At 44.5% G+C, this 20,561-nt stretch overlaps 1 protein-coding gene across 1 annotated transcript; it reads right to left on the minus strand.

Annotated features, from left to right (window-relative positions):
• Positions 1 to 2,516: 2,516 nt before the first annotated feature.
• LOC115458931 (telomere repeats-binding bouquet formation protein 2-like) lies at positions 2,517 to 11,131 on the minus strand (the record flags this gene model as incomplete). Its single annotated transcript, XM_030188787.1, has 4 exons — positions 11,061 to 11,131; positions 10,780 to 10,862; positions 3,688 to 3,769; positions 2,517 to 2,656 (listed from the first exon to the last, which is right to left on the minus strand). Coding segments are annotated over exons 2-4 (286 nt in total), but the record flags the coding sequence as incomplete, so codon positions are not given.
• Positions 11,132 to 20,561: the final 9,430 nt, after the last annotated feature.

A 20,561-nucleotide genomic window follows, 5' to 3' on the forward strand; every position in this document is an offset into this window, starting at 1 on the left:
AGCCGCTTCTGTGCCGTCGCCCAAATTAAGGGCGTCATAGGCATTAATGTCTCCAACCTCAGGGCGGCCCAGAGAAGAAGCCCGTCGAGCCGCGTGGCCGGCCAAGATGGCGGAGGCGAGGAGCGGGGGATGGGCGGTTTATGGCGGGAAAAAACGCCACGCCGGAGGAAGGGACCGGGACATTCATCGGTCACGAAACTGTCCCCAAACCAAGGGGCGAATCAGGCTTGAAGACCCCCGCATCCCCTCTAGAAGCGCTCAAGCGACCCGGGGAGCGACCCTTTGCGCCCTCGCCCTCCGACGCCATATGCCACGAGGAGAAGCATCGGGGAACCCCCTGCCCGCTCTAAAAAGGTAAAAATTACCTGCTGTCCGCTGGTGTCCCAGTGAGTAGCTGCAATAGACGCTTAAATAAACGTCGAAATAAACGCCTTTAAGGACGTTCAAAATTTTTTTTTTTTTTTTAACGGAGCCAGCGGGAGGGGGGGGAAAAGGAGGGACCTGGCACCACCAGGTTTGCACTTGCTCAAAAGAGCCCTCAACCCCAGGCACTCAACAAAACCTAAAAATTAGGCTTGGAGGCCTAGCCAGAGCTGCTGCTGTGTGTGACCACCACCTGCTGAGATAGAGAACATACTGAGGAGTTTCCGGCAGCACATGACCACATATAGGGAGGCAAAAGTTTGCTCTCTATCTCCACCTGCTGGTAGATGGACACAACCCACCAGTCTATGGATTGATCAGCTTGATGATATGGAAACCCATATTATCGAAATAACATGGGCGGCCATCTTTCGTTTCGATAATACAGTCGGGGACGCCCAAATCTCAACATTTAGGCCGACCTTAGGTTTTCAGCGATAATGGAAACCGAGGACGCCCATCTCAGAAACGACCAAATCAAAGTCCTTTGGTCGTGGAAGGAACCAGCATTCATAGTGCACTGGTCCCCCTCACATGCCAGGACACCAACCGGGCACCCTAGGGGGCACTGCAGTGGACTTCACAAATTGCTCCCAGGTGCACAGCATTCATAGTGCACTGGTCCCCCTCACATGCCAGGACACCAACCGGGCACCCTAGGGGGCACTGCAGTGGGACCTTCACAAATTGCTCCCAGGTGCACAGCTCCCTTACCTTGGGTGCTGAGCCCCCCCCCCCCTACAAAAACACCCAAAACCCACTCTCCACAACTGTACAACCCTAACATAGCCCTAAGGGGTGAAGGGGGGCACCTACATGTGGGTACAGGGGTTTGTGGTGGGTTTTGAAGGGCTCACATTTACCACCACAAGTGTAACAGGTAGGGGGTGGGTGGGCCTGGGTCCACCTGCCTGAAGTGCACTGCACCCACTAAATCTGCTCTAGGGACCTGCATACTGCTGTCAGGGAGCTGGTTATGACATTTAAGGCCGGCAAAAAATATTTTTAAGTTTTATTTTTAGGCTGGAGGGGGTTACTGACCACTGGGGAGTAAGGGGAGGTCATCCTCGATTCCCTCCGGTGGTCATCTGGTCAGTTTGGGCACCTTTTGAGGCTTGGTCGCAAGAAAAAATGGACCAAGTAATGTCGGCCAAGTGCTCGTCAGGGGCGCCCTTCTTTTTTCCTTTATTGCCGAGGATGCTCATGTGTTAAGCACGCCCCAGTCCCGCCTTCGCTATGCTTCCAACACGCCCCCGTGAACTTTGGTTGTCCCCGTGGCGGAAAGCAGTTGAGGATGCCCAAAATCGGCTTTCGATTATGCCAATTTGGGCGACCCTGGAGAAGGATGCTCATCTTCCGATTTGTGTCGAAAGATAGGCGTCCTTCTCTTTCGAAAATAAGCCTGATAATGTCATAGTTGTTTTTTGTCATTTGGGTATTAAGGATACACATTGTAATTAAAATAAAATTAAAATGCAAACTGATCTGCAAGTTAATAAAGTAGTGGAAAATGTGAGATACAGACATCAACCCCTGGAGAGTATATTTTATTATAGGGTTTTTGCTTTGTTCATGGAATGTTTATTAACATTTCCTTGTGTTTATCTTTGTATCTGTTATGTTTTATGGATGATTTTGTGTAGTGTTTCTATTGTGTAGTTTTTCTATTATATTAATGGATGCTTTTAATTTTATCTATTTTGTACACTGCTTTGTATAATTTCTATTTTAAAAGCAAGGGAAACTGTTTCTCAATATAATGAATATCTACATTGTTTTTTAAATTATGTCTCTAATGAAATCCTCTGAATTCCCCCCCCCCCCCCCCCCCCCCCCACTTACATCTATTAAAGCATCCATGTTTGGAGCCTTGTCACCAATGACATCATATAGGCACCTGCAGGAATCAATCAAGTGGCTACTGCTTGGCAATAGAATGGCAGAATTAAAGGAATTTTGAGTAAATACAAAATGGTAAAACAGAGGAAGTAATACTATTTTCTACTGTATCTCCAAATTATTATTAAGCACAGAAAGGTTGCAAGTTTCATTTAAAACAAAAGCATGTGAAACTTTTTTTTAAAAGATCAAACCTTTATGCAAGCAGGCAGGTGGTAGAATGAAGTGTCCCAAAGCCACCGCATTTCGAACTTTAGACTTGGCAGTTGCAGAGATATAACTGGAATGGAAAACTGTGGCCTTGTCACTCACATAATCTAAACTTTGGTATAATCTGGAAAAAAGAGATAACCAAGTTATAAAAATGCATATTTTTTTAGCAGAAGTTGTCTTCTTGTCTTGGCACTGGCTCCAGCATCATTGAACCTCTTATATTGTATGGACTTCCAGCTCTGCCAAAAGGCCAAAAAAACCAAATCTCAGCTCACAGCTCAGGTTCTGCACTTGAATCTTAGTCAACTAGTAGTGTCATCAATAATGATGTAGGGAGTATTACTGACACAGACATATCATAAAGACAGGCATAAGAAATGTTAAAACCAAGATAGTCAACTCCACTTCATGAGCAAATAGTTACGGTCAAATGAGTATTTCATGGATACTAATAATAAGAAGCATATATGGTTTGCAACGCCTATTTCAAAATTTTAAGCTTGAGCATACTGACATCTAGTGGCCAAACTGAAGCTGTATTCTGGAGGGATTCGTGGTCCATATCCCTGTCTAAAGACTGTTAGTGCAGCAGCCTGGTTAGGTGACATGAAAGATGTAAAAATAGGGGGGAAATATCCAGGAAGTTGCAAGTGAAGGTTTACAGTTCTGTCCAACAAAGGCAGATTCCATTTGAGATGGACATCCAGGACAGAAGAAATTGCTAGATCATAAACAGTGAAACATTCAAACTGCAAAAAATTAACGTTTTGTGCATCCTAAGTCATACTAATTGTATCTCGGGAATGATTTGCAATGCTGCAGTTTTAGACTTACAGTTATTTTCCATAGTATTTTATATTGGATATTAGGGCTACTATCATGTTAACAGAATTGACAAACTGATCTGATACGACCATTTTATGGTTATAAAATAAAAAAGGTTCAGAATCACTACTAACTTATGAAAAACAAACACTCAATAAACGCTAGGAAGCTGATTTTATGCAGGTTCTGGTGTCTTGTCTACAGTAAAATTATATTGCCTTAAAAAATCATAATGAAACTCCTGAAAAGAATAAGCTCTCAGCGAATTGTGTCAGCATGCCTTACATATGTTAGTACACGGTAATATAGCTACTGATGCCCATCTACCTCTGTGTGTCAGGGTAAGAAGCATTATTACTGAATAGATATTCAGCAGCAGGAGCATTGGTGATCACTCCTCCTTCCGTCACTGCAAAATAAAGGGCAAGTGAAAAAATTACATAAGCATTACTTTACTTACTTCTTATATTCTGCGTCTACCCATAAGAGTTCTGTGCAGATTACAATAAGTAGCAGGCATATCCTGCGAATTCACAACTGATCAGATAAATTACAATATAGGATGATAATAATTCTAATATAAAAAACTTCTTTAAAAATAACAGTTTTCAAAGCTTTTCGGAAGATAGCAAAATTCTGCATTTTTCAAACTTATACAGGCTGCCCAGGAGGGGAGGAACAATGTAACGGTTACAGTAGCAGGCTGCAAATCAGAAAAACCCGTGGTTTAAATACCACATTTTATTTGTTTACTTTTAAAAAAAATCCTTATATACTGTCTGCATTCCCCAACGCTATCAAAGCAGTGCATATTCAGGGATAGTGGGTACATTTCCATTCCTGGAGGGCTCACAGTCTGAGTTTGTATATAAGTCAACGGAGGGTGGAGTGATTTATCCAAGATCACAAGCAGCTGCGGTGGGATTTGAACCTGGCTCCCCTGGTTCTCAGCCCAATGTTTTAACTGGTAGGCTACCACCCTACATCACCCGCAGGAGTTCTTTATGACCTCAGGGCAAGTCCATTTATCCTATTGTCTCAGGTATGGCTTAGATTGTAAGTCCACTTTGGTATGGAAATAGATGGTGCACTTCAGTTTAATTCATCTTCAATTTAGAATAAATATAAAATCCAAAATTTTAAAAATTCTGCATAACAATACAAAATTTCAGTACGGATGTGCATAAGAAAAGCTTTTCACTACATCTCTCATCCCATTGCCATTAATGTTTTTTTGTTTTCTTTCACTTAGGGGTCCTTTTACTATGCTGTGGAAAGAACTGGTGCGCCTTTATGCGGCTTTTTCTCGTGTGTTGAGGCCTTTTTTTTTTTTTTACAGTGGTCGTAAAAAACACTATTTTTTATTTATTTTATTTATGGCTGTGAAGTAATGTTACCATTACCATGCAGCCATTTAAAAAATAACCACGGGAGCACTTACCGCCACCTAATATGAAAGGCAATTAAGGGCTCCCGCATTAACCATGCGCTAGCCAGTTAGCATGTGGTAATGTAGATCCACTAACTGGTATAGAAATGTTCACTCTCCACCACTGACATGCCCTCTCAACCCCCCCACCCCCCCACCCCACCCCACCCCAAATAAATAGCGTGCAGTAATGCATTAGTGTGCCAGGCATTTTTTTTTTTGCTGTGTTAGGCACAGGTTAGCACCTAATGCGGCTTAGTAAAAGGGCTCCTTAGCATGAACTAAAAATACAAAACAAAAACTTGTTTCTATTCTGTTTTTCTGATTAAATACAACATGAAGGAAAACTAATATCATTGTCTTCCATATCATTTTAAACAACTGGACATCCCTAAACTCCAGAAGAATGCACACAGATTACTGTATATATTATAGTATTCAAAAATCTATACGTGTTTGTTCACTTGAAATTTCCTCTCTGCATTGCAGTTGCCTTAACAGAGGAAGGGGACAATGGGGGGTCAGCCGCCGATGACCAGCGTTTTGTCCCCTGTGCAGCAAGTGTGGGACCGCTGTATGATGAGCTGCCCATAGATGACTGGGTTGATGAGTCCTTTGATTAGCACCGACGAAGGAGCGTCGATGCTCTTGGACCTGGAAACAACTTCATCGCTCAAAAATCATTTAACCACCATGTCCAAAGGGGTGGAGGAGTGAGTCAGGAGTGTATGCTGAAACGGAAGTCGTTTACAGCTGAACCCGTGTCGGCGGTGCTACTCCTAAACCCTTAAGAGTTATCAGCTTGGAGTTTTTGGCTCCCGTGGAGGTTGCATTGAATGTCATCTGGAGGGTGCTCCAGGACCTGACGGTGGTAGAGAATGACTTTGCTTCAGATATAGTCTTGTTAATGAGCCACATGGATAATCTAATCGAATCATTTGAGAATATACAGCAAATGAAGTTCTACTGAAGTAGAAACGGTTAAGATTTGAAAATGATAATAAGACCAGAAAAAATTTGAACAAAATGAATATTGTTGTAGATGATTAATATCGAGATTGTTGTTTTCCCAGAGTTCCAGGTATGACTCCTAATGTTTTTTTTTCCTCTGAAATGATTCCTCTTAATATATTAATTCAAAAGGAGTGAAGCCTGTGAAACTGGGATTACTTTAATCAGCGGGAATTGGATTGGAGATTCAAGGGTTTATATTGTTAAACAATTTCTGGTTTTAAAAGGGAAAAAAAATGAAATCAGGTGTATTACTTTCACTAATATTGGACAATAAGTATGTTTCCAATGAAATTGATGGACTATGCACCGTTATGGTCTTGAAGAAACCAACCAGATGATCAATGTGGAAAAATGATTTAGATAAATAATAACTGGGGATAATCGGGTTAATACCACGTTTTCTTTGTTTGCTGTTGCTTAAATTGATCTCCTTGTCTTGTTTCACTCTCCCTATTTATTTTGTGGTCTAAGAAAGAGAAAGATTGTACAAAATCCATTTATCTTGTTGAGATTGTTTTCTTCAAATATTGTTTTAATGTACAATCATCTCTGTTTTACTGTTTTGCAAGTGATCCTTGTAAAATGAAAAAATTATAAATAAATGATTTAAAAAAAAAAAAAAAAAATCTATACGTGCAAATGTGCACCCCACCCAGAGTCCGCCCATCTTGCTACCCTTCTTACAGAATTACCCCTAAGATGTGTAGCTCTTTCACAATGGCTTTCAAAAACTCGTCCATCGCTGGCAGAAAAGTATGGTGAATGGTCATGACTATGTAGAATAGTAAATACATGTAATACAAGAGCAAGCTTCAAACATTATTTTAATTTTTTATTCATTACAATATCTTCATTTAAACAAAGGTTATGGAGGTGGAAGCATTACTTTTCATCACTTGTCCTGACCTGAGAACACCTTTTTTCATAATATCTGGAAGTGTAGTTGCATACAAACATTCTGGGTGACTCTTCTTACTTATTTGCAGTGCCTCATGTGACATCCTTTACAACGGTCCGAAGAGGGGATTATTTTCAATAAGAGCTCGTTATTTGGGGCTCGAGTCTGAGGGGACAGCAGTTTTTGGGAAAGGCCTATATGGTGGGGGAGAAATGCATAATAAATCATTAGTTACAAGACTCACCTCCCACCTTCTGGTATTGGAGAAATAAACTCCACGCTCATATGGAGCTAGGACACACCCCAGGAAACTAATGTTTTGTTTTGTTTTTTTTTAAATCAATATGGAAACCGTATCTGTATGCAATATCCTCTAGAGCGAGAAGTCAAGTTTTGAACACTTTTCAGGACAATTCCTGGGCACCTTCATAACCTTTATTTATTTGTTGCATTTGTATCTCACATTTTCCCACATTTTTGCAGGCTCAATGTGGCTTACAGTATGCCGTAGTGGCGATCACCATTTCCGGAATGAGAAATACAAAGTGATATTGCATTAAGTACATAGATGGTAGAATAAAATATAGATTAAACTAGATAATCAGTTCATTTCGGCGTGAGAAATAAGGTGATAGTGTGTTAATGTTCATTAGTGATAGAGTTACTGAAGCAGTCAGGTATAGAGAGTTCAGTTTTGTCTAGTTCTGGAAGAGTTTCGTTGTCTGGTATTTAGGATGGATCATTGTGGTATGCCTTTTTGAACAGGTTGGTTTTTAGTAATTTTCGGAAGATTGTTAGGTCGTGCATTGTTTTTATGGCATTTAGTAATGCATTCCATAGTTGTGTGCTAATGTAGGAAAAGCTGGATGCATATGTTGATTTATATTTAAGCCCTTTGCAACTGGGGTAGTGGAGATTCAGGAATGTGCGTGCTGACCTTTTTGTGTTCCTGGTTGGTAAGTCTATGAGGTCTGACATATATACCGGGGCCTCACTTTAAAGTGGACTAACACAAAAAGCATACTAATATATCTGAATAATTATTGCCTCCTCCATTGGGCAATTTATTTCCATTGTCTCTGCTCTTCTAGTAGCCCATTCTGTTTCCCTTTGTTTTCATAAGAAATCTTTTTGGGGCCCTTTTACTTAGCTGTAGGTTTGGTTAGATTATTTAAACACAATAAAGAGTTGTATTTAAACTATGCCACGTATACTGTGCAATTTAAGACTTCTGATTAAAACATTTCCGTTCTATACCTCAACTCTCTACCTGTGGAAAAAACATTGACAATGTTCAGAGTCATGCTACCTACTTTGTCAAACATGGTCTTAAAATTAGTGTGTGTGGGGGAGAGGGAAAGTAGTACACCTATTTATATAACAGGATCACTGGCGGGTGGCGGCATGACCAGTTGGATTGTGAGACGCTCCTGCTAGGCTTTGAAAATAATTTCTTCTTTGCAACTATGCCTCACACGAAACGAAAGGGAATATTGAGGACAGTGCCCCCTCCTACCTCAACTTCTTCCCCGATACAACCAAGCCTGGAGTTCCAGGGTCGTCCCCTCCCTCCCTCCAAATTCCAGGGTCATCCCCTCCTTCCGAGTTCCAGGGTCGACCCCCCTCCCTCCCTCTGAGCTCCAGGGTCGTCCCCTCCCTCCCTCCGAGTTCCAGGGTCCCCTCCTCCCTCCCTTTCTTTGAGTTTCAGGGTCCTCCTCCCTCGTCCCTCCCTCCCAGTTCAAGGGTCGTCGTCCCTCCCTCCCTCCCAGTTCCAGGCCCCCTCCCTCCAAATTTTAAAAGTCATCTTCACTTACCAAGTCGGGTTTACGGCGGCCGGCAGCAGCAGTAAAAGGCGTGCAGGCTCGGCCCTTCTCTCTCTCAGCTCTGGTCCCGCCCTTGCAGAAACAGGAAATGAGGGCGGGACTAGAGCTGAGAGAGAGAGAGAAGGGCCAAGCCTGCACGCCTTTTACTGCTGCTGACGGCCGCCATAACCCCGACTTCGTAAGTGAAGATGACTTCTAAAATTCGAAGGGAGGGGTGCTGGAACTGGAAGGGAGGGAGGAAGGGATGACGACCCTGGAACTGGGAGGGAGGGGGACCCTGAAACTCAGAGAAAGGGAGGGAGGAGGGGACCCTGAAACTCGGTCCCCTGGAACTCGGAGGGAGGGGACGACCCTGGAACTCGGAGGGAGGGAGAGAGGGGATGACCCTGGAGTTCGGAGGAAGGGGGGAGGTCGACCCTGGAACTCGGAGGGATGGGACGACCCTAGAACTCGGAGGGAGGGGCGACCTTGGAACTCGGAGGGAGGAGGAGGGGGGCCCATGGCACACACTCTCATTCTCACACACAGTCTCTCTCTCACAGACACACTCGCACCCAGTCTCACTCTCTCTGTCACACACACGCACATTCACTCTCTCTCTCACACAGTCACTCTCACACACACTCTCTCAAACATACACACTCCGAGGAAAACCTTGCTAGCGCCCGTTTCATTTAGATAACGCAACAGAGTGGGCAACACTGTTGGTTTCCTTTGTTTCTGAACAAGATATTAATTCTGTTTTGAGACTCTACTTTAAAAATGCTAATTCTCACTTTGGAGGTGAGAATATGGATATACCCTGATGTAACAAAGATGACTCAACAGAAAAGAAAAGCTTTTTTGGTTATGAAAAAAAAGAACAGTGGAAGCAGGAGGAACTTTCTTTCTTGCTTATCCCTGTAAAGTTGGGTCAGCCGAAATACGTTTTTTATTCTCCTGATCAGCCGAAATCTTTTCTGGATTTGAAACAACTGAAATAACAACTGTTAAATTAGAATGGGGAATACACAGCCTTGTTTATTTATTTGTTATTCCTTGTAATCTTCTCTAATTCTTTAACGCCCCCAAGAGATTGTGGCCTAAGAAAGCAGAATAATCAATATATATAAAAGGCGAGTGTCGTACTCACTCGCAAATGCGCAGTAGAGACCTTCTCTGCCCCGCCCCTGCGTCAATACGTGATGACGGGGGGCGGAACAGAGAGGGTCTGCACTACGCATTTCTGAGGGAGGGACACCGCCGTCTAACGCTCCCCCCCACCCGAGTCGCCGCCACCACCCACCTTCTACCCGGTCGGGCCCTCGCTCCACTATTGAAACAGCGAGGGTCCGGGAACGCAGCACTGAGCTCTGCTGAGCTGCCGACATCGCCCTTCCTTCTTCTTCTCTGCCTCTGTCCCGCCCTCGACGACGTTACGTCACACGAGGGCGGGACAGGCAGAGAAGAAGAACGAGGCAGACGTCGGCAGCTCAGCAGAGCTCAGTACTGCGTTCCCGGACCCTTGCTGTTTCATTAGCGGAGCGAGGGCCCGGCCGGGTGGAAGGTGGGTGGTGATGGCTCGGGGGGGGGGTGCGAATTCGGAGGGGGAGGGGCAGCGGCGAACTCGGCGGCGGGGGCGGGCCTTTCAACCGACCCTTCCTATAATAGCCCGTTTTTACGGGCTCAAAGGCTAGTATGTTATAAGCAAAAAGTAACCTTTTTCTTTTAATGTAATTCTTGGATGAGAATAATTATTCCTCAAAACTGTTTTTGTAATTTTCTTTTTGTTATTTATCTGGCTGTATTGCATATGACAAGTGTACTCTTGTTAAAAGTTTAAAATTAATAAATAAATGAATCATAAAAAAAAGGATCACAGGCAAGTGGAACATCTATAATTGCCAACTCATTTATGTTTGGTGAACCAAGGAACACCCTTGTATAACATCAACCTATCTGCTCTACCAATGGTAGGTCGAATTATCACCACCCAGTCTCAACTCGTACTGTCACTTTTTTTATTTCTCCCCTTTCTGGTAGCCTTGTATTTGATGGTACCTCATCTGTATTCCTCTGCTGTGCTCATCACCTAAATGGCAGGTGAACTGCCAAGATGCACAATCAGACCAAGAAACTGGAGGTGTTGTGTCTGATCCAGCAAGTCCCATGTTATGTAAGCTTGCCTAAATAACAAATGCTTGGGACTAAGTAGTAAACGTACTTTTAAGCTTATCTGCCAGTAAATGGTAAATTATCAGTATATACAGACCTACCCCAGAACTCACACAGGTCCCGGCTCACGCTTTGGGAGAACCATGCCTTCTCACCTTGGAACATAAGGCCTGCCTGCAAGGAACTGTCAAAGAAGAGGAGAAAGCATAATGTGCCTTAATAAGCAATAAGGCCTTTATTAGCACCATTTGCCTTTGGCAGTTTAAGCTTTATAGTCTTCACTGGGTGGGGGAGTACCAGGGGCGTAGCTACGGGTGGGCCTGGGTGGGCCCAGGCCCACCCAATCTCGGCCCAGGCCCGCCCAGTCTTTTGCGACCCTCACCAAGTTCCACGACGACGACGACTTATTTTGTTGTCCGCAGCGGCGAGCGGCCGTAAAAGCAGCAAGCAGCGAGCCAGTCTCGACTCCGTCCTTTGCTTCCTGCCCTCTCAGCGTCCCGCCCACCCAAAAGGAAATGACGTCAGAGGAAGGCGGGACGGCACAGAGAGAGGGCAGGAAGCGAAGGACGGAGTCCAGACTGGCTCGCTGCTTTTACGCTGCAACTTCGGGAGTGGAGTGGAAGAGAGCCAGCCAGCCCGCCCATGTAGTCCATTGTAAGTAAAGAAGCGATTTAGTTTCCACTCCTCCGCGCAGCCGTCGCCGTTCACTCAAAACACAGGGCAAGCAAACCTGTGAGCTGCTGCATTCACATTCTCGTTCTTTTGAGGGGGGGGGGGGGGGCGGGGGAGACGCGAGATAGAATGGGGAAGGGGATTGAAATAAACAGGATGGGCAGGGGAGAGAGGAGAATTGCCGGACAACAAGGATTGATGGAGGGGGCAGGGGAGAGAGGAAATTTGCTGGAGATGGATGGAGGAGAAGGCAGGGGAGAATGGAGAGTTGCTGGACATGTATGGATGGAGAGGAGGGCAGGGGAAGGAGGAAAATTGCTGGACATGGATGGATGGATGGAGGGAAAAGGGGAGAGAGGAAATTTGCTGGGGATGGATGGAGGAGAGGGCAAGGGAGAATGGAGAGTTGCTGGACGGAGCGGAGGGCAGGGGAAGGAGGAGAATTGCTGGACATGGATAGATGGAGGGAAAAGGGGAGAGAGGAAATTTGCTGGAGATGGATGGAGGAGAAGGCAGGGGAGAATGGAGAGTTGCTGGACATGTATGGATGGAGAGGAGGGCAGGAGAGAGAATAGAAATTGCTGGACATGGCGCGGAGGGCAGGGGAAGAAGAAAAATTGCTGGACATGGATGGATGGATGTAGGGGAAAGGGGAGAGAGGAAATTTGCTGGGTATGGATGGATGGAGGAGAGGGCAGGGGAGAATGGAGAGTTGCTGGACATGTATGGATGGAGAGGAGGGCAGGGGAGAGAATAGAAATTGCTGGACATGGAGCGGAGGGCAGGGGAAGGAGGAAAATTGCTGGACATGGATGGATGGAGGGAGGGGAAAGGGGAGAGAGGAAATTTGCTGGGTATGGATGGATGAAGGAGAGGGCAGGGGAGAATGGAGAGTTGATGGAGGGAGGGGAGAGAAGTCAGGGTGGAGATGCGCATGGATGGAGGGGAGGGAAGAGAGGAGGAATGCTGGACATGGATGGAGTGGAGGGCAGGGAAGAGAAGGAAAAATGTTGGACAAGGATGGAGGGGAGGGAAGACAGAGGAAGTAGAGCACATGGATGGAGGGAAGTAAGGAGAAATGCTGGATATGGATGGAGGGAAACTGCTGAGTTAAGGGCTGGTTTGGAACACGTTCAGGGCAGATACTGAAACTCGAGGAAGGATAGGGACAGGGCTACAGATGGTAGACAGGACACATAAGGACACAGGAGGATGGTGGACTGGTGAGAGAAAAAATATCAGATGGAAAGAAGACACTGCATAAAACAGAAGACACTGGGACCAAAGCGAATAGATCAGACAACAAAGGTAGAAAAAATATTTTATTCAGAATTTATTAATTGGAATATGTCAGCTTTTGGAAATGTGAATCTGTGATATTTTGCATGTAAGTTTCAATTTTTCTGGTATTGCTGCATGCTGAGTCTGACTTCTTGAGTTAACTTTTCCAGTTTAGTATTTTGCCTTCATATTTTTTGTTTTCTAGTTCCTTGTGTCATGTCTATTGTCATGTGTTTTTCATGTGTGATCAAGGTGCAGTATTCTGCTAGCGTGTAGTATTTGCAGCCCTTTGGTTTTGCTTTTTTTTTTCACGAGGTAGTATATTAGTGTTTTACAGCCTAGTGTAATTACAGTTCTGCCTTTTCAAGCATAAGGTTGTAGCTCGTCCTGTCCTTGGAATTAGTGCTGTTATGGCTTAGTAAGGATATGAGTGTGTTTTTGCACAAGTTTGTGTATAGCATTTTGCAGTGGAGAGATTGTGGGATAATGTAATTATATTTAAAAATATCAATTTTTCCATTAAGTATGTATGTGGTTATACTGATGCAGGGCAACTGTTGGGCATCAAGTGAATTCTAAGGCATTATTTTGTAGGATCCCAAGAGACACTGCTCAAACTTATATAGACAGTGCATGCCCACCCATATTAGCTCTGGGCCCACCCAAAATCTCAGGTCTGGCTACGCCACTGGGGAGTACTGCCAGTTCTTATTAACTTTCAGCTGTAAATGATAAGGCCTGACCAATTTAATTTGTTAGAGATTTACCTGGTACAGATTATCTCCCACTCCCAACTGAGAACTGAAGGCTACCCTACATGCAACAGCTGAAGCCAAAAACAAGAAACTGCTGAGAATTTTGCAAACCCGGTAGACCTGCTTGGTTTACTGAGCCTTGTCTGCTCTCTCAGTAAAACCAACCACCAAATATATGAGGAGAAATTTGTAGCGATCAGTCGTCGCGTCGTACGCATGCTAATATAGTGTGGTTGAGTCTTTCAGGGACATGAGAACCAATCACAGAACAGAACACGTTTTAATGAACACCTGACTGACCCTAGAACCAGCCAATTAAGTTTGGATACTGTGCTGCGCATGCAATAGTTCAGGGCTGGTTCTATTCATTTGTCAGTTGGAGCTTGTGACGTTTCAGTTTGGAAAATATAAATATGGGACGTGGAATCTTTTTTCCTGTATCCTACTCGGTTTGGCAAGTGGTTTGCATTCAGCAGCTGGAGAAAGTACTACTTTCTCCAGCTGCTGAATGCAAACCTGAAAAGCCAGGATATGAGTCCTGTTAGACACAGACAGATAATACTAGAGCACATCCTAATAAGAAGGTAAAAACACACCCGATCCCCAGAATGGGGGGAGGAGAGCAGACTACTGCCTAGAGAAACCGGACTGCAACACACAAACCCTCATCAAATTTATTTACCGCATTTTTGAAATTGCAAAATAAGTACCACAGATCAGACAGGGGAACCTCAAATAGCAGTCTCACCCCCCCCCCCCCCCCCCCCAGCAATGTCGTACCTCTCCTCCCTCTCCTTGTTATTGCAGCAGTGGATTGTGGCCCCTACTGAGCTTAAGTTCCTACAGTAACTATCTTTTATTTTTTAATTTGGTGGCTCGTAGGCACGGTGGCTGGCCAAAAATTTCTTGGGGGACCGAGGTGAAATACATACCACAGCAGTACTTGGGGGGGGGGGGGGCGCAAAAGTAAGGTTCCCAGATTTTTGTTTTGGATAGCTGGGTGAGACAGAGATCAATTGACCACTATAATCTACTCGGGCATGTCTGAAGCCTTATGCAACCTACCTTCTGATACCCCAGCCGCTTTGCACCCTGTGTGGCCATAGCACCTCCACAGCCCTGAATTCATTTCCTTTATATCCTATTCTAAAGGCAGGGCTGTGTGAGCAATGCGGCCACATAGGGAATAATGAAGGCAGGATGCCAAAATTGCGCCCCATCTATCATCTGCCCTGCTTGGCCACGGCCACGCTGCAATGGGCGGGCAGGAATGACAGTGGACATATCGTGCAGGGATTTCAGCATGGTGCAGTCCTGCCTAATAGCGCACTCCTTGAGTTTCTTACCACAAAGATTATGATGCAGTGGCGTAGCCAGACCTGAGATTTTGGGTGGGCCCAGAGCTAATATGGGTGGGCATGCACTGTCTATATAAGTTTGAGCAGTGTCTCTTGGGATCCTACAAAATAATGCCTTAGAATTCACTTGATGCCCAACAGTTGCCCTGCATCAGTATAACCACATACATACTTAATGGAAAAATTGATATTTTTAAATATAATTACATTATCCCACAATCTCTCCACTGCAAAATGCTATACACAAACTTGTGCAAAAACACACTCATATCCTTACTAAGCCATAACAGCACTAATTCCAAGGACAGGACGAGCTACAACCTTATGCTTGAAAAGGCAGAACTGTAATTACACTAGGCTGTAAAACACTAATATACTACCTCGTGAAAAAAAAAAAGCAAAACCAAAAGGGCTGCAAATACTACACGCTAGCAGAATACTGCACCTTGATCACACATGAAAAACACATGACAATAGACATGACACAAGGAACTAGAAAACAAAAAATATGAAGGCAAAATACTAAACTGGAAAGTTAACTCAAGAAGTCAGACTCAGCATGCAGCAATACCAGAAAAATTGAAACTTACATGCAAAATATCACAGATTCACATTTCCAAAAGCTGACATATTCCAATTAATAAATTCTGAATAAAATATTTTTTCTACCTTTGTTGTCTGATCTATTCGCTTTGGTCCCAGTGTCTTCTGTTTTATGCAGTGTCTTCTTTCCATCTGATATTTTTTCTCTCACCATGTCCACCATCCTCCTGTGTCCTTATGTGTCCTGTCTACCATCTGTAGCCCTGTCCCTATCCTTCCTCGAGTTTCAGTATCTGCCCTGAACGTGTTCCAAACCAGCCCTTAAACTCAGCAGTTTCCCTCCATCCATATCCAGCATTTCTCCTTACTTCCCTCCATCCATGTGCTTCTACTTCCTCTGTCTTCCCTCCCCTCCATCCTTGTCCAACATTTTTCCTTCTCTTCCCTGCCCTCCACTCCATCCATGTCCAGCATTCCTCCTCTCTTCCCTCCCCTCCATCCATGCGCATCTCCACCCTGACTTCTCTCCCCTCCCTCCATCAACTCTCCATTCTCCCCTGCCCTCTCCTTCATCCATCCATACCCAGCAAATTTCCTCTCTCCCCTTTCCCCTCCCTCCATCCATCCATGTCCAGCAATTTTCCTCCTTCCCCTGCCCTCCGCTCCATGTCCAGCAATTTCTATTCTCTCCCCTGCCCTCCTCTCCATCCATACATGTCCAGCAACTCTCCATTCTCCCCTGCCCTCTCCTCCATCCATCCATACCCAGCAAATTTCCTCTCTCCCCTTTCCCCTACATCCATCCATCCATGTCCAGCAATTTTTCTTCTTCCCCTGCCCTCCGCGCCATGTCCAGCAATTTCTATTCTCTCTCCTGCCCTCCTCTCCATCCATACATGTCCAGCAACTCTCCATTCTCCCCTGCCTTCTCCTCCATCCATCCCCAGCAAATTTCCTCTCTCCCCTTTTCCCTCCATCCATCCATCCATGTCCAGCAATTTTCCTCCTTCCCCTGCCCTCCTCTCCATCCATACATGTCCAGCAACTCTCCATTCTCCCCTGCCTTCTCCTCCATCCATCTCCAGCAAATTTCCTCTCTCCCCTGCCCCCTCCATCAATCCTTGTTGTCCGGCAATTCTCCTCTCTCCCCTGCCCATCCTGTTTATTTCAATCCCCTTCCCCATTCTATCTCGCGTCTCCCCCGCCCCCCCCCCCCTCAAAAGAACGAGAATGTGAATGCAGCAGCTCACAGGTTTGCTTGCCCTGTGTTTTGAGTGAACGGCGACGGCTGCGCGGAGGAGTGGAAACTAAATCGCTTCTTTACTTACAATGGACTACATGGGCGGGCGGGCGGGCTGGCTGGCTCTCTTCCACTCCACTCCCGAAGTTGCAGCGTAAAAGCAGCGAGCCAGTCTGGACTCCGTCCTTCGCTTCCTGCCCTCTCTCTGTGCCGTCCCGCCTTCCTCTGACGTCATTTCCTTTTGGGTGGGCGGGACGCTGAGAGGGCAGGAAGCAAAGGACGGAGTCGAGACTGGCTCGCTGCTTGCTGCTTTTACGGCCGCTCGCCGCTACGGACAACAAAATAAGTCGTCGTCGTCGTGGAACTTGGTGAGGGTCGCAAAAGACTGGGCGGGCCTGGGCCGAGATTGGGTGGGCCTGGGCCCACCCAGGCCCACCCGTAGCTACGCCCCTGTTATGATGACTGTATATAATTCTAAAATTAAGGCATCAGTTTTGGAAAGTTGCTATAATACATTTCATCTTGTTTGTTTAAGATTTAGCTCACACCTGTTTCAGTAGTAACTTAAGGAAATTACATTCCGTTATAGAAGGCGTTCTCCAGTTCCCAGAGTAGTTACAAGCTAAGAGAGCCTGTGGTATCAAACCTTACCTCACTTTAAAAGATAGTTCTGAATTTTTATTGGAGGGAGCAGCTCGGGGGGGGGGGGGGGGGGGGAGTGGGTGGGACAGCACAAATCAGCACAGCCACAAGCTGATTAGCTACAATTAGCATGTAAGCCCATACTGCCTACAAAATGGGTGACAGAAAAAGCTTACATGCTAATTTTTGTTAATAGTCACACACTAATGGAAACATTAGCATATGGGGAGAACAAAAAGAGGAAGAGAAGATCCAAAATCTCACAATCTGTAGACATCAATGAAGTGAGGCTAATACAATGAGGATATTTAAAGATCAAGGACCTTTATTATAGTCCAAAAACAGCACATGTAGGACCCTACAGGGTCACGTTTTGGCATGTGAGCCTGCCTCAGATGTCATTAAATCTGTAAGCATATGTCAGTGCAACTACAAGTGACAATTAAAAGAAAGCAGTCCTGTGTTAAGTCAATTGCATCCATTACATCACCAGTTGGCCAGAGCTGTTAGCACATAGCAGAGGAGTGCCAGGAGCACTGCAATTGGAGGAGTGGCTTAATGGTTAGTGCAGCAGGTAATTTGTGGACCTGGGGAGCTGCGTTTAATTCCTGCTGCTACCTGATGGTTGATAGCGAGTTGAGATCCTGGGGAACCAGGATCAATTCTCTCTGCAGCTCCATGTGACCCTGGCCCACTCGCCTAACTCTGCATTGCCCCAGTATACTGTACTATTTAGACTATGAGGCCACTAGGAATAGACCCAGTACCTGCAAATGAAACTGTAAACTGCTTAGGGCTAAGCAGTATATAAATAATTAAACAAATAAACGACTTAACACAGGACTGCTTCACTTGCATTCCCACCAATATATTCTTACAGGTTTAATGACTCCTGAGGCAGGCCCACACACCAAAACACAGCCATGTGGGGTCCTTACATGTGTTATTTTTTGATAATAATAAAGGTCATTGATCATTAAACAGCCTAATTCACCTCACTACTTCGCTAACAGCATATGGTCATTAACTGGGAAAATATCAGTAATTTTCTGGCTGTAGCAAAAAAATGGCCTTACTGAGCAGGAAAGACCTACATAAGGGTACACTAAGGCCAGTTTATACTGCAGCCTAGTAAATGGACCCCAAAGTTTGTATCTAAGGCAATAGCAGACATGCCAAATCATACACAGACCCTACTCCAGCTCACATACTTTTGTGCCGCAATCTCAAGCATTGGTTCCTGTGGCCAAAGCAAGCTGCTTCTTCATTGCAGACACAGCTGTCTGTGGACTCTCGGATCACTGCTGCAGCACTCTGGTGCTTCCTACAGGTTATCAAGGCCTCTCACTCCACACACAGGCTAAGTGCCTCTTGCCCTTTCCCTTCACACATGTATGTAACTCAGGACAATCCAGGTGAGAGAAACCAGTGCTCCAGCCCAGGAAACAGACACTTCATTTATTATCATACAACCTGAGAGTATAAGTTGCATTATTTTTTTTCTTAGGGCAGACCCAACCTGTACTCTATAAGGGGACCCTCCCTGATCCCGAACCAGTATACACGCATTGCCATACTGGGACAGACCAAAGTTTGGTATCCTGTTTCCAACAGTGGCCAATCCAGGTCACAAGTGCCTGGAATGATTCCAAAAGAGTAAAATCAATTTCATGCTGCTTATCCCAGAAACAATGAGTGAATTGTCCCAAGTCCATCTTAATAATACTTTAAGGACTTTAGAAAAGTGCCCAAAGTTTTCATTAAACCCATTACGCTACTTACAACAGTCTTTGGCAACAAATTCCAGAACTTACACATTGAGTGAAGAAATTCTGTTTTAATTATACCAACAATTATCTTTATTGTGTACTCTTTCCAACTACAAGGGGTAGGGGGCAAACAAGCGAGCACATATACCTGTTCCACTCTACTTGTGATTTTATAGACTGGTCATAATACCCCTCCTTCATCTTCTCCAAGCTGAAGAGTCTTAGTCTTTTCCATCTTCCTAGGGAAGTCATCCCATTCCCTTTATCAGTTTGGTCACCCCTTCTCTGTATGTTTTTCTAATTCTACTGTATCTGAGATCCAGTGACCAGTGCACAAAATATTTGAGATGCAGTCACACAACAGAGCAAAACAAAGGCATGATATTGTTTTAATTCTCCATTCCTTTAATTTTTAAGATTGTAGTTTTCTTAGCCACCACTGCCCACTGAGCAGAGGGTTTCAAAAGTATCAGTGATGACACCTAGATAACAGTGTGGAGCCTTGCATCGAGTTGCTATAATTTGGGTTTCCCTTCCCTATATGTATTACTTTGCATTTTTTCACATGAAATGCAATCTGCCCTTATACTGGAAGATTGGGCTTCTAAATGGCAATCTTATCTCTTGCCTCAGAAAGCAGATTGCTTTTAGCTGTTCTGGGGGGTTGGTACACACAGTAAGAGGGAGTGGAGAGAAGGCTCATGGTTTTAAGTGTTACCTACAGTATCAAATTACCTTGGAATAGCTTGGAAACAAGACGTACAGCCATCTGTGATCCTTATCCTTGAACCCCAGTATGAAAGTGGATACAGTTTACAACTGTAAAATGGATTTCAATCCATGTTTCATTTACAAATCAATCACAGCCCCCCACCACACTGCTAGCTACACCTACAATACCTATGATAGTTTTGATATTTTCAGCCCAGCTCTCTAGTTTGAGTATGATACATGATTCATACAATATGAGCATTGGACACTGTTGTGATAAGCAAAGAGGACACAGTTTCTTTTTGGCAGTAGTATGTGTTACCTTTGTGTTCTACTTTATCATTATGATTTGGGGGGAATTTTTTTAAGTTTTATGGGGCATTCCTCAGATGTAATTTTACTATGTAGTTCCCCTTTTAAAATGTATTGTATGTATGTTTTTTATAGATTAAGTTGGTTTTTATTGAATTACTGTACAAGTTATATATATATATTAGATCCCTGCTCCAGGTGCTTGGTTACCAAAACACAGGCCATGTCAGGTCCATTTAAAGAACTGCTTTTGTTCTGTTCTGGAAAGGTCTTATGCTTTTTGTTTTGCTCTGGTTTCTTGTTATACTCAGAACCCTCTCTTTTCTACCTCAGTGTTGATAATGTAATAAGAATTTCAACTTAAGTTTCATACCACATTGACTGTATTTATTTATTTTGTTACATTTGTACCCCGCGCTTTCCCACTCATGGCAGGCTCAATGCGGCTTACATGGGGCAATGGAGGGTTAAGTGACTTGCCCAGAGTCACAAGGAGCTGCCTGTGCTGGGAATCGAACTCAGTTCCTCAGGACCAAAGTCCACCACCCTAACCACTAGGCCACGTATATGCTAACACCTTATTGTAGAACAATGTACATA

The sequence above is a fragment of the Microcaecilia unicolor genome, unplaced genomic scaffold (genome assembly GCF_901765095.1).
Source record: "Microcaecilia unicolor unplaced genomic scaffold, aMicUni1.1, whole genome shotgun sequence".
NCBI classification, from domain to species: domain Eukaryota; kingdom Metazoa; phylum Chordata; class Amphibia; order Gymnophiona; family Siphonopidae; genus Microcaecilia; species Microcaecilia unicolor.